General features: G+C 37.7%; 1 protein-coding gene across 1 annotated transcript in view; it reads left to right on the plus strand.

Moving 5' to 3' along the window:
- TFAP2D (transcription factor AP-2 delta) overlaps window positions 1-13,352 on the plus strand; it is a 49,922-nt gene that overhangs the window by 22,191 nt on the left and 14,379 nt on the right. The window contains exons 6-7 of the mRNA XM_064476091.1: window positions 4,092-4,233; window positions 9,430-9,543. Coding sequence (XP_064332161.1) covers window positions 4,092-4,233; window positions 9,430-9,543 — 256 coding nt within the window. The remainder of the gene's footprint in view (window positions 1-4,091; window positions 4,234-9,429; window positions 9,544-13,352) is intronic.

The raw sequence follows: 13,352 nt of genomic DNA on the forward strand, positions 1-13,352 counted from the left end.
GCCTTCAAGTATAACCTATTTTATTAAATGGCTCCATTAATCTAATGATATACTCTATGGGTTTTCTACATAGTTCATTCTTTCTAGTGATTCTCATTTGTTCTAGTTTTTCACTATACTCTCTGGAAGGGGTGCCTCCCAAGACTATTGTTATAATCAGCCAATAACATATTCTAAAGCATTTCCATTTAACAAATGTTTTCTGAGTACCTGTTACGAATCAGGTGTTGTACAAAGTACAGGGTATGGAGTGGGGGACAAAATGATCGCCTTGAAGAACAGAGTGTCGGTATTTGCTTGTGCCGACTTTTTGAGAGGGTTACTCAGTATGAGGCAACTGCTGCTGTTACTGTGGAAAATCGGAACATCCCTTAGTGGTTTGCCCTTCTTTGGAAGGGGGCGGGGGTGTGGGCGGCACCACTTGGCCGAGGGAGCCTGAAGCCTTGCACTTAGAATTCTCTGTCCAAGCACTCACACTGTCCCCCGAGCATCCATGAATCTACTTCTAAAATATTAATTCCAGAAATGATATGAAATACAATGGACGGACTTGCCAAAGTTAGCGTGTTGTCTAAAAAAGCGAGGGAGGGGTGGTACTGGTTTGTCAGGTGGCACAATGCATTGAAATAAAGGAAGAGCTTAAATCTATCCTGGAAAACAACCACCAGCCCAGGGCATCCTACCTCATTGTGGGCAGAAGGGAGGGGACAGCAGCCATGTTTGCCAGACGTGGTCCAGCCCTTCCTGGGTCACTCATCCATCATCACAGGCTACTGCACCTGCTGCTGTTCACGTGGGCACTTGGCTCCCCGCCCCCAACAGAGACAGAGAAGCGCGTAGGTCTTTATTTTCAAAAATCAGTCAAATCCCAGAGAGTCTGATTCACACGTGTTCTGATCCAAAAATTCCTATTTTTCTTAAACCTGTTGATGCTAAGATATCTGCTGTCCCAGATTTAACTGTAGATTTGTCGTTGTTCCTGAATACCGTGTGTTCTTTGAATTCATGACTCCATTTGTTCATTCATTCTTGGGTCCTCACACAGGATGCTTTTGTGGCCCAGTATACACATTTTAACTACATATCAGAGTGTCTTCACTTGCCACTTCTTTTGATGTAGCATCGCTATACATCCAGTAACAATGTTACATCGCAAGCAGGAGAAAGCAGTAAACAGAGCGAAGGGAAGGAAGGATCTGGCTGTCAGTGTAAGTGTAAATAGCAGCTGTTCCATTCAAACTGTTTTTAAAACTACCCCACGGTGAGAGCTTTGCATAAAATGGGCCAGATCCTCAAGGATCAGGTTTTAGCACAAAATTTAAGAGGCATGCTGCCATCCTTCTACTCTTGTGCAAACAGTGAGGAAAAGCAATATATATGTACATACATATGTGTGTGTGTATCATATTAATAGTCTCTTAAAATTTTACTTAAATATCTATTTCTGCATGAATAATATTGCAATAGAAAGATATACAAGTATACATAACTCGACTTGCTGTACAAAGATGACATTATGAACAGTGTTATTGTGTTAGTCGCAAGATATTTCTGAACCCTAAGGTCACATGTGTTTATCCTCTGGTCAGGGACTGTAGCCACTCTTTGATGGGTTAAGCTTTAAGACTTTTTACCTCGAATTTGAAATTTCTTGAATTCTCTCCCTTCTGTCATTTTTGTAGCAGAAGTGACCGTCCTAGTATGTTACAATGTGCCTTAAAAAAAATCTTGGTGCCATTGCTTCTGCCAGATAAGCACACATTTTCTTTCCTAATTGTTTAGGGCAGTAAACTGCTGGTAATAAGCACTTAAAAAATATTGCTTGGACGTTGCAGCTTTATCCAAAACTGTGACCCTCCAACAGCTAGCACTACCCAGACTGATGAATAGAGACCCTTTTCACCCAGTTTTGTCATTGTAATATTTTTATATTAAACTAGACCCTTCCAAGGCCTAGAACAGGGCTTCTCACATTTTGGGAATGAAAAATGTTGTTAAAGACTTTAAAAAAAAAAAGACTCAGGAAATGGATGGGAAAAAAAAAAAGATGAGTTACAACGTTAGTGTCTCCTAGTAACATAAATAAAAATGAAACACACTGACTGGTGTAGATGCAAGTCTAATTTTGATGCTTGGTTAGTATTCGTACATATTGGAACATCACATCAGGTTATTAACTAATATCGGCATAGTCACAGAGGAGATTTCCGTAGCCTCAGTGTGCCTTTCTGAACAAGGGTGAAAACCCCACCAGTTCCTATAGCTCAGCGAGCATAAATCCCATAAATAAATCATAATTAAAAAGTCTTAGTTTTGATCCTTAATACATATTAAGGAGAACTTTGAAAATAAAAGCTTTTAGGAAAAGGAAAGTATAAACAAATATTGAACCCCCATTATTTACATGTTTTCCTTAGAATTTTTAGTTGTAAGAAAGACAAGGTATTCAAGAAAAATTTAAAGCAAAATTACTCTCAGAATTTTTGTTTTTTCAACTCTGTACCATCTTAAAATGTTATCCTGTATTCTATGGTTGGTAATTTGGGGGCATTTTTTTTTTTTTTAATAAATATGACTTTCCCGATCTGAATGATTAATTTTTGTTTCTAGCGAAAAAAGGAAACTAAGGAACTAAGGAACGTTTCATTGATAATAACGAGCCTATTTTATATATTTATCTATAAACTTTTCCTCCTTCTCCAGAGTAACAGTAACCATTTTTATATCTTACTGGTATTAATTCATTGACTACTCTGTTTTTCTGTGAGTATAAAGCCAGATTAAATCCATTACTTTGGCCATCACCAAACAAGTGTCCTATGGTTTGGTCATCACTCCTAGTTTTTAAACTTCTTCATGGCAAAATCTGACTGACCATGGCACTGTTGGATCCCTTCTCCACGAGTACCACCTTTTCCTCCTTGGAACCTGTGTGAAACATTTTATCTCTAACATTCATTTGATACTTGTTATACAAGACCTTGTATTATGTAATATTAATATAATGTCAATGAACATGTACAGATTGTAGATAATACTTACATGGATACAGTATAAACTATAAAGTGCTCCTAAGGTGTTTCTGGGTTCGTTGCTCTTGTTGCTACCATTACTGAGATGGTTGTCATCTTCCTAGAAACAAGGACGATTCTTGGTGTCCTTTCACAGCCCCCTTTACTCCTACCCAGCTCTGCACCTCGAACACAGCCTGTGCTCAAAATACATCTAGTGAGAACTTACTTTCTCAAAGTTTTAATGGTCAAGTAAGATTTGGCTTGATTGAGCTTTAAAAACACTGTTGTTTTCCAAACTGAAGTCCATGGCCAAATCTTACTTTGCCAACAGGTCATTTTTACCCCCTTTCTTAAAAGTTTACTCGGGTTTCAGATTTTGTAAAAGAGCAAAAGTTATCTATCATCTCAGAGAACGTAAGAAGCATTGCGTTTTTTAATAATGAACCCGAGAAGCATTGTACGTGGTGCTGAAGGTGGACACCCACCATAACGGCAGATAATGCTGGCACTATGATTCTGTACTGTAGTCTCTTTGGCAACATAACATTGTGAAATTGATACCAGTCAATTATCTCCCATTCCAAAGGATTCCAAAGGCTTTGAAAAAGTATTTGGTATACATACCTTTTGCCACTGTTTTGATAGGTCTCGTGGAAAAGCTACCTGACTATTTGAGATACACGGAGAATAGGTTGTAGGTTGACAAACACAATGACCTGCCCACGGAGCTGTCTCCCCAGGGCATCTATGTGTAGGATCTCAGGTGTCAGTCTGGTCTCACGGTCAGAGCCACGAGGGGAGTCAAAACTTGTAGCCTGTGGTTCTGGTTTTTCCCTCTCAGTTTTCCACACCCTCCCTGCCTGGTAAGTAGCTTCTGTTTCTGCATATTTCTTCATACCACCCCACTCCACCCTTCCCTACCCCCAAAGCTCCTTTCCTTTGCTTGAATTGTTTAGAATGAATAGGAAAAATGACCCATCTAACCACAACCAGGAATGAGGCTGGAGGAAGTAGAAGATGTTCCTCTTGTTGAGTCTGGACATTCGTGAGAGACTGACTTTCATTGTCTGTCAACAGGGGAGGCGCTACACTTGGCTCGGGATTTTGGCTACACTTGTGAAACAGAGTTTCCAGCCAAAGCAGTAGGAGAACATCTTGCCAGACAACACATGGAACAGAAAGAACAGACAGCAAGAAAAAAGATGATCCTAGCAACCAAGTAAGCAGAATGGGGAAGCCTCTCTGTGCCTTCGTCCTTCAGGTCTTCCATTTTCTTTGAATGAGGGAAATAGTCTTGAAAGCATCCTTTCTTTAAAGCAAGCGGTCTCACACCCTGGCAGCTAGCTGTGTTAAACAAGGATCACCCTCAACACTGGGCCGCAGCAAGATCTGCAAACTGTGTTAGTGGTGGAGCTACCATGGACATTGAGGAAAGTTCTTAGAAAACCTGTTCAGAATAGCAGGAACTCCTGGGAGATGTAGATTCTAGGCAAATAGGCTGGTTGGCTTCTGTGTAATTTGGTCTAAGCCAGGGTAAAGATCTTAAAATACTGTGAGTGTTTGGGGGAATGTGGCAAAAACTGACGGCCCCAGATGCATGAGAGGTAAGAAGGAGACCTCTGGGATCAAGGATTGTCATCGGTGCTACCATTTTTTCTTGTATAGAAATAAGCAAAGAAGCCCTGGGCTGCCCCATGCCCTGTGGTGATATTGTCAAAAAGAAAAAGGTAGAATGTATGAGAAAGCTTTTGAAAATTGTAAGAAGTTCCATGAAAATGTGAATTAAAATAATGAGGGAAATGATGCCGGGAAGGGGAAGCTTGCATCAGAGGCCTTCAGAGCCCCTCCGACTTGGAAGTCCTTTGATAATTCTGGAAGAGCTACCATATACTGTGTGAAAACCCAGCAGGACCGGAAGTACTGCTGCAAGTCACGCTCAAAGCTTTAGATGAAAACCTTTCAGGGGTAGCTAATTCTTGCTCTCTTTACCAAAATTAGTTATTGCTACACATAGACCATTAATAACCCTGTTGAATTTCCTAACTCTATATTCAGATTTTTGGAGCTCATAGTCCTAGGTGATTAAATTGTCATTTATACATTAATTTCTTATTTGAGATAAACTTTTGAAAGAGAAAGTACAAGGTAGAGAGTGTTAGAAACATTGCTTCTTAGAAACTGGTGAAAAAAAAATGACCTTACTGTGTGTTGGCTGAAGTGTAAATCGTCTCAAAATGCATAAAACCAAAAGTAAATATTCCTCTTTTCTACCATGTCTAATGTAACAGAGGTTTTTTTTACCTTTACAAGTTTAAGGTTTTATATGGAACATCTGCCACCCAGGAGGCACGTGAGTCCCTTACTTGGGGTTTGTGCTGCCTGCGGCTGTCACTGTTTGGGTTTTGGATATATTTATATGTTGCCCTTCTGAGAGTAATAGACAATTCTTTCATCTTGCCCCTAAACAGAAGGAAAGCAAAAGGTGGTGGCAAAACGAGAAGAGAAAGACAAAATAAGGAGATCAAGGGGAAGGAATAGCAGAGAGAATTAAGACCAAGAAAGAGCACAATAAGGCAGAGATAACACTTGAATTTAAAATTCTGAGATGAACTTTATGCTGGGAAAGGTGCTGGGGATTTGCTAGTGGAAAGATTTAAACCTGAATGTTTTGCGCACTCTCTCCCCTGGGGTCGGGGGAGGGGGGATCTGCACTTCTACGTTGCTTCTCCTTTTTCCCTCTTCCAAGTAGCTTTTGACCCAGAACAGTCTTTGCCCGCCATATTTCAGTTTTTCCAGAAGGAACTTAGAGTTCACGCAGTTCGTTAGTTTGTATCCTTAACATAATCTCAGGAGACTAGAAGGACTTGTTATAGACTGAGAGACAAGCACAGGGCTGGGGTTAGGTAGAATCTCCCCGGTGATCCCAAAGTATCATTCGAGCCTGCAGGATCATACGATTGCCCAATAGGCACACCCATGCGGTGCCTCTGAATGACACTGTTACCCCCAAATACAAATGATCCAGGAGAATACCCCTTCATGTCCTCTGCCTCCAGATTACTTGGCTGAGGTCTCATTATGCATGTTCTAAGACTTTCACCTCCTGCTCCAGAGAACGGACCTCCTCCTTGTCCTCCCTCCTCCAGGGATGGCTGTGCGACTCTTCACCGCCATCACCCACTGCAGTGCCACCATTCACGTTCCAGATATAAGTCCCCATTTTGGGGGTGAGGGGAGCTTCCATCCCTGTTTGGGAGTCCGTGCATTCATGCTGATGGAGAGATTTTGTTTTCATAGAAGAACTCGGGGGAAGTAAGAGAAGTACTTCCACGTTGGTCAGAGTCATCCTGAGACGTCTATTTTGTAGCAGTGGATTCAACTGGGGAGTGGTATTTCCCTTTTACCTGGGACCTCAGGAATGCTTATTATTTTAGGTGATATTCTGAACTTTCACTTCATAAAATATTTCCAGAACATGTTATTATCTTTGGTCCTGCTGTCCCGAGATGGATATTTGCAGATCATTAAATGTCAAACAAGAATTCACTAATTCCAATTACCTTATTTTATATATGAGTAAATAGGCCATAAACATACAGAAATTGGGAAAGACGAAATGTTTTGTCTTTGTGGTTGTATATATCCACCCCATCTTTACAGTAGACAACCAGAATTGAGGAATCAGACGCTATGCAGTCATGGCAAACATACTCCATACACACGGTCATCAATATAGGTAGATAAATTAAGGGGTGTGTGGGAATAACATAACTTTCTGCAACATATTAATGAATCCAACACGGATTCTGAATAATTTCTAATTTTTCCAATGGTAAAGCATTGGCAATTTTCAATTAAAATGCTCAGAGTTGAAATCAAGTAGCCTATATGGATATTCATAACATTCTAATCAGCTCACTTTTGTTCTTAAGACTGTGACAATTGTATCAAAAATATATAGGAAATCCAAAAGTCTTTGGATGAGAGACCCAGATGCTGACCTGCATTGGCAGATTGCCTTAACATATATCTTTTTTATCTCTATGAACAATAGATTCAGTTGAATTTTATTATCAAGTATACAACTATATGAAGGGCTCATTGATTAAGGACTTGTAGCCTCCTAATTGCTCTTTAACTTGAGTCCTTTGTTGATTAACCAAATATTTTGGTGTAATGAGACAGTTCTTTGAAGAGGGATACAAACTGAGTCAGTTTTTGAAATCTAAAAATGTACCAGACAAAACATTTATTTGATTTACGAAAAACACATTTAAACTTCTTCCTTGAAGTTGGAACTAAATGTAATTAACGTTTGATCTACACGAGGGTAAAACAGAATAGTCAACGAGTTTTAATTATTACCGTAACATTCATTGTCAGAGGGAGAAATAGAACTTTAGATTCAGACATCAGCTAAAAAATTGTCCCCAAGGACAATGACGTAAGTGATAAAGTTAGAGTCTATGATTCATCAAAGATCACCTTGTGTTACATAATTCATAATGTGACATTTTGTGTGGAGAAATAAAGAGTGTTTCTCATGGTAGCTTCGAAAATAAAAATTTAAATAAGAAGGAAAGTGAGCATGAAGATAACAACTCCGTATCTGCCATAATGAGGTGATGCTGATGACTGCCTAAGGGAAATCGACGGAATTGTCATCTGTTTTTAAGTCTGGAGCCTGTCCTAAGTCAGTGAGTTACGCAGAAGAATCAAATATCAAAGGTTGAAAATTCTGCAACTTCTCCCAGCCCTGTGTGGTGTGTTGAATTGCTTCGTTTAAATGAAATTTTTCCACACTTTGCCTTGTCCTCATTTCTTCCTCAACTTTAAGTCTCTTGTAACTTGCTCTTTTGTTTGTACAGGAAGCAAGTTGATTTGCCAACGCGCAGATTCGTTTGTTCAATTATCTGAATAATTCCTGTATCACAGTGCAAGAAGTAAAGCAATGCTTCAACTTTCATTTTAATTTTAATGTAGTCTATTAATTTATTTTTGTTACTTTATTTTATCACTTTAATATATTTTTACTGAAGTACAGTTTACAATGCTGTATCAATTTCTGGTGTACAGCACAATACTTCAGTCACACAGGAACATACCTACATTTGTTCTCATATTTTTCTTCACCATAGGTTACTACAAGATATTGAATATAGTTCCCTAGGCTATACAGTAAAAACTTGTTGTTTATCTATTTTATATATATTAGTCAGTATCTGTGAACCTGGAGATCGTCATTCTAAGTGAAGTAAGCCAAAAAGAGAAAGAAAAATACCATATGATATCACTTATATGTGGAATCTTAAAAAAACAAACAAACAAACTAATTTACAGAACAGAAACAGACTCACAGACATAGAAAACAAACTTATGGTTACCCAGGTGGGGAAGAGGGTAGGAAGGGATAAATTGGGAGTTCGAGATTTGCAGATACTAACTAATACATTTTAATCTGATAGAAAATCAAAAGACTAGTCTTTAAACACCTCCAGTATTTCTTTGTAATAATATTGTATTCATACTGATGACTGAATTGTAATCATATTGACGACCACCACATAGTAATTCACCTTGCTAATCTGAAAACTGAAAGCAAGAGCCTGCATTTTACAATCTAGTAAGACATTTTTCTAAAAACAAAGATAGCAGAATGTCTAACTCTATTGAATAGTGTTAACTGCAATGGATTACGATGCCCCACCAAATACCATTTGATGTCACCAAATGGCATCAACGTTTAGTTTAAGTTGCTGCTCTTTAATTAAACATAGGAACACGCCTGAAAGTCAGCCAACTGAGTCTAACTCAGTGGTACTTTTTTTTTTTTTTTTTTTTTTGCAATAAACTCTTTTACATGGAGCAGAGTCATTTTTGAGGTGATTAAATTGTGGGTAAGTGGTTATCTACCTCAAATACTAAAGGTCAAATTTAGTCTGAATTATAATGAAATATTGGGAAAAGGGATTTCCCAAAGGCTACTTGAATCATGGTTCTGAAATAAGCCTGTAACTTGACTAAAACTTGTGTACAAATATGATATATCCCCCCCAAAAAAGTCACATTTTAATTTTTTTCAAAAGGAATTGTTAGTTGTGATCCTCTCATATAGATTTTCCCTTATACTCAGGTTAATCTGTGAATATTCACCTTAAAAATGCACACTGGTTTTGTCAATGCTGACGGACTGTTATCCCCTTGAAACATTTCACGGTCGTCCTGTGGTACTCGAGAGCAAAGCTGCCACCGTGAACGTCACCTGTACGTTGCAGACGGAACTTTGCAGGTTGCTTTATGAAATTTTATCTAGTCCTCTTTTAAAAGAGGAAACAAGCCTGTGGTAAAATATCCTTCGATGAAACTAAAGCCCTGTTTCAAGAGCTCGGCTTTAATCTTGGATCTTTTATTTTAGACAAATTTGTAAGGAATTCCAAGACCTCTTGAGCCAAGATAGATCGCCTCTGGGCTCCTCCAGACCCACTCCGATCCTGGACCTTGACATCCAGAGACACTTAACACATTTCAGGTAAGACCGCTTTTCCAATTTGTTCGGACTCTCTTTTAAATTGTGGAAACTGCCTTTGCCAATTTGGACATTTTTATATTCTCATCGCAGTTCCATTTAGAGATAACACATTTATGTTTGTATGGTGACCGCCAGGCATTTAAGATCGATTGTGAAAAAAATAACTAATGCATGAAGCACTCTGGACCAGAAAATTTAATATCTTTGTGTAATGATCGAGAATTTGTGACTTAAAGTGAGTGCTCTTCTTTCAAGTAATAGCACTTTTAGACCGGGATTCTGAAATCCTTTCAGCAGTTCTTTATCTTGATTGGGTAAATTGTTGAATGGATAGATAATAGGATAGAAATTAATGGGCTATCATAGACTGATTTTCCAGGAGTATGTTAATTTCTGTGCAGTTAGAAACTGCACATGGTTCTTAAGCTGGATCACAGAAGCATATTTTAAAGAACTCAGGAAGTATTATTGAAAACATATCTTAAATTTCTTTTTCTGAGATGCTCTAGGAAAGGATAGACTAGCTTCCCTGGTTAATTTATGCCCTGGATGCAATGTGGAAAAGAACACAATAATTTTCAGGTGCCTTCCAGTTTTAAAACTCTAGAATTCTAACACCTACATGATGTTTCTCATCAATAAAAATATTTATTCTCTTTTTACTATTATCATTTAGTTTAAAAAACAATGCTAAGGAAAGACTAATGTACATTAAATTTTAAGTTGTTTTCAGTACCTCTCAATGTTTATAGTGCTTTTGAGGAGGGCATTCCCTTATATAAAATAATGGGTATTTAAGGAAATTGGAGCTTTATCTGCAACATCAGAGACTTTTAAACAGAATATTTAATTTTTCATAATGTCACAGTTCTCCTCAGGGTGTGAGAGACACAGCTCTGAATACTAAGCTTAGGATTTGTTTTCTCAAAATGTACCAAATGTAGGAGGTGTTTCCAGGACTTTCCTCCAACTGGGTTAGGGAAGGTGAGTGTATTAAGACTGGGAGAAAACTTAGTGCCCAGAAGTTAAAAGCAAAGGGCTTTGGAGAACCGTCTTCAAATCCAGACCCTTTAAACAACTGAGCTGGGTTGTTTGCTGGTAATGTATGCATTCTTGTTAAGCTTCTGTTTCCCAGCTTTAAATGGAATAGGAACCCGTTTATTACTCAGTGGTAGTGAGCTAAAATGAGAACAATGAATACAGAGTAAGCAGTCAATAAGTGATGCATTGTTTACTGCATCACCGATCCAAGTTTTAAAAGTGTGGGTGGTTCCACGATCACATCTGTACAAGTATTTTCCATATTTTTATTTCTAAACACACTAAAGAGATTTATAATTTTTACAGAAGTTCAATTCAGAACTTAGTAATTTTTATACAGGCTCAATTCTGGATTTGAGGAAGTTTGTTGAGTTACAAATTTACTCTAAGAAAGAAATTACTGTTCAAATAAAGAGAACTGGGACTGTGTCATGTCTACTGGGACGTTGTAATCACAGATGAACTAACCTTTATTGGACAGTGAGCTCTCCTTTGCCAGGCTCAAAGCAGAGTACAGCATCAGTATGTGAATTGGTTATTAACTACAGTGTCAAATACATAGGCAAACCATTGTTTGCTCTGTGTAGGAGCCATCTGCTGATTGGCTGATACTTTAGTCACTGGCCAACTGAATGCCATAGAACTCTTTAGAGAAAACTTCCATTTCTAAACTTGAGCTGAATGTTCCCTACGTTTGCTTCATATGCTCTTAGGTACCTCCTCATGTAGACTATGGTACCAGGCTAGTCTGGAATTACCCAGAGAAGCTAGTCTACTGTTTCCCAGAGAATAGCTAAATATATGGTAAATTGTCCCTGTCCATTGTTGGTAAATCAAGAGAGATTATACTTTGAGTATAAAACTCTCAAGATCATATATGGCTTCAGATTCTCAGCCACAACAATTTGGAAAATACAGCTATACCTTAAGACATTGAACACTACATGGTGTATCTACTTATAAAAGTATCATGTATAAAATTTTGGTAGTATTATTTATATGTTGAGTAGTTAAAATGTTGAGTAGTTTATTGTGCTTTTTAATATTTGCCACTTTTTTTCATTTAATTTTGCTCTAGCTACAGTAGAGATTGTTTATGTAGATGAAATCTGGATTTCATAATGGAAGGTGTTATGATGATAGAAATCATTTAACCAAAATTCACTTTATAGCAAACTTCCTAAATTTTATCTTTCTAAAATTGTGATTAAAAAGAAACACATAACATAAAATTTATCATCTTAACCATTTCTAAATGTACAGTTCAGTAGCGTCAAGTATATTCACATTGTTGGGCAATCAATCTCCAGGATTTTTTTCGCTTTGCAAATCTGAAACTCTGTAGTCATTCGACAATAAATTTCCACTTCCCCCTAGCCCTTGGCAACCACCATTCTACTTTCTGTCCCTATGAATTTGACGACTTTAGATACTTCACAGAAGTAGGCTCATACAGTTTTTTTTTTTTTGTAACTGGTTTAATTCGCTTAGCATAATTTCCTCAAAGTTCATCTACGTGGTAGTACATATTATATTTCCTTTCCTTCAGGACTGAGTGATATTCTGTTGTATGCATATCCCACATTTTGCTTACCCATTCATCCAGTAGTGTGTGCTTGGATCGCTTCCACCTCTGGCCATTGTGAATAGTGCAACTCTGAACGTGGGTGTGCAAATATCTTTTGGAGATCCTACTCTCAGTTTTTTTCAATGTCTACTCAGAAGTAGAATCACAATGTCATATTTTTTTATGTAGTTCTGTTTTTAATTTTTGAGAAACTGTCATATTGTTTTCCCGTGTGGCTGCACCCTTTCACATTCCCACCAACAGTGCACAAGGGTTCTAACACCCCCACCTCCTTGTCACCGCTTGTTATAAACTGTTGTGATTTTTTTTTATCCTGTGAGTGTGAGGTGATATCTCATTGTAGTTTTGATTTGCATTTCCTTAATGATCATAATGTTAAGCACCTTTTAATATGTTTGATGGCCATTTCTATTTTATCTTTGGAGGGCTGTCTATTCACATCCTTTGCCATTTAAAACATCTGGTTATTTGCTTCTTGCTGTTGAGTTGTAGGAGTTCTTTATATATTCTGGATATTATACTCCCCGTATGAGACATGTGGTTTGTAAATATTTTCTCCCATCTGTAGGTTGCCTTTTTATTTTGTCGATTGTGTTCTTCAATGCACAGAAGTTTTTGGCATAGTTCAGTTTGCCTATGTTGACTTTTGTTCCCTGTTTTTTGTGTCATATCCAGGAAATCCTTATCATATCCAGTGTCATGAACTTTTCCCCCTACTGTGTTTTCTTCTAAGAGTTTTATAGTTTCAGGTCTTGTGTTTAGGTCTTAGATCCATCTAGAGTTAATTTTTGTATATGGTATAACATAAATGTCCAACTTTGTTTTTTTTGCATGTCTTAAACTATATTCTTTAAAACAAAAGGTTTAAACATGCCTGACATTTCCCATTAAAACTCAAATTAAAGTCTCCTAATGTAGACCGAATTTAAATGTGTGTATTTTGGGTTTTACTGTGCATTTATTAAAAAATGGCCTCAATAAAATATCTTAATAGGACTGTAAAAGTCAGCTTGTTACCTGACCTTGAAAAACTCACTTTATCTTTACAAGTATAACCTTTAAACCTGGCTTCACAGTGGAATCTCCCATGAAGCTTTTTAAAAATCTTGAGGACTAGAGTACACTTTTAAAGATCTGAGTTGATGGGTCAGGTCTGGGGTTGGTCTCAGGTGTCTGTATT

The sequence above is a fragment of the Camelus dromedarius genome, chromosome 19, assembly GCF_036321535.1.
Source record: "Camelus dromedarius isolate mCamDro1 chromosome 19, mCamDro1.pat, whole genome shotgun sequence".
NCBI classification, from domain to species: Eukaryota; Metazoa; Chordata; class Mammalia; order Artiodactyla; family Camelidae; genus Camelus; species Camelus dromedarius.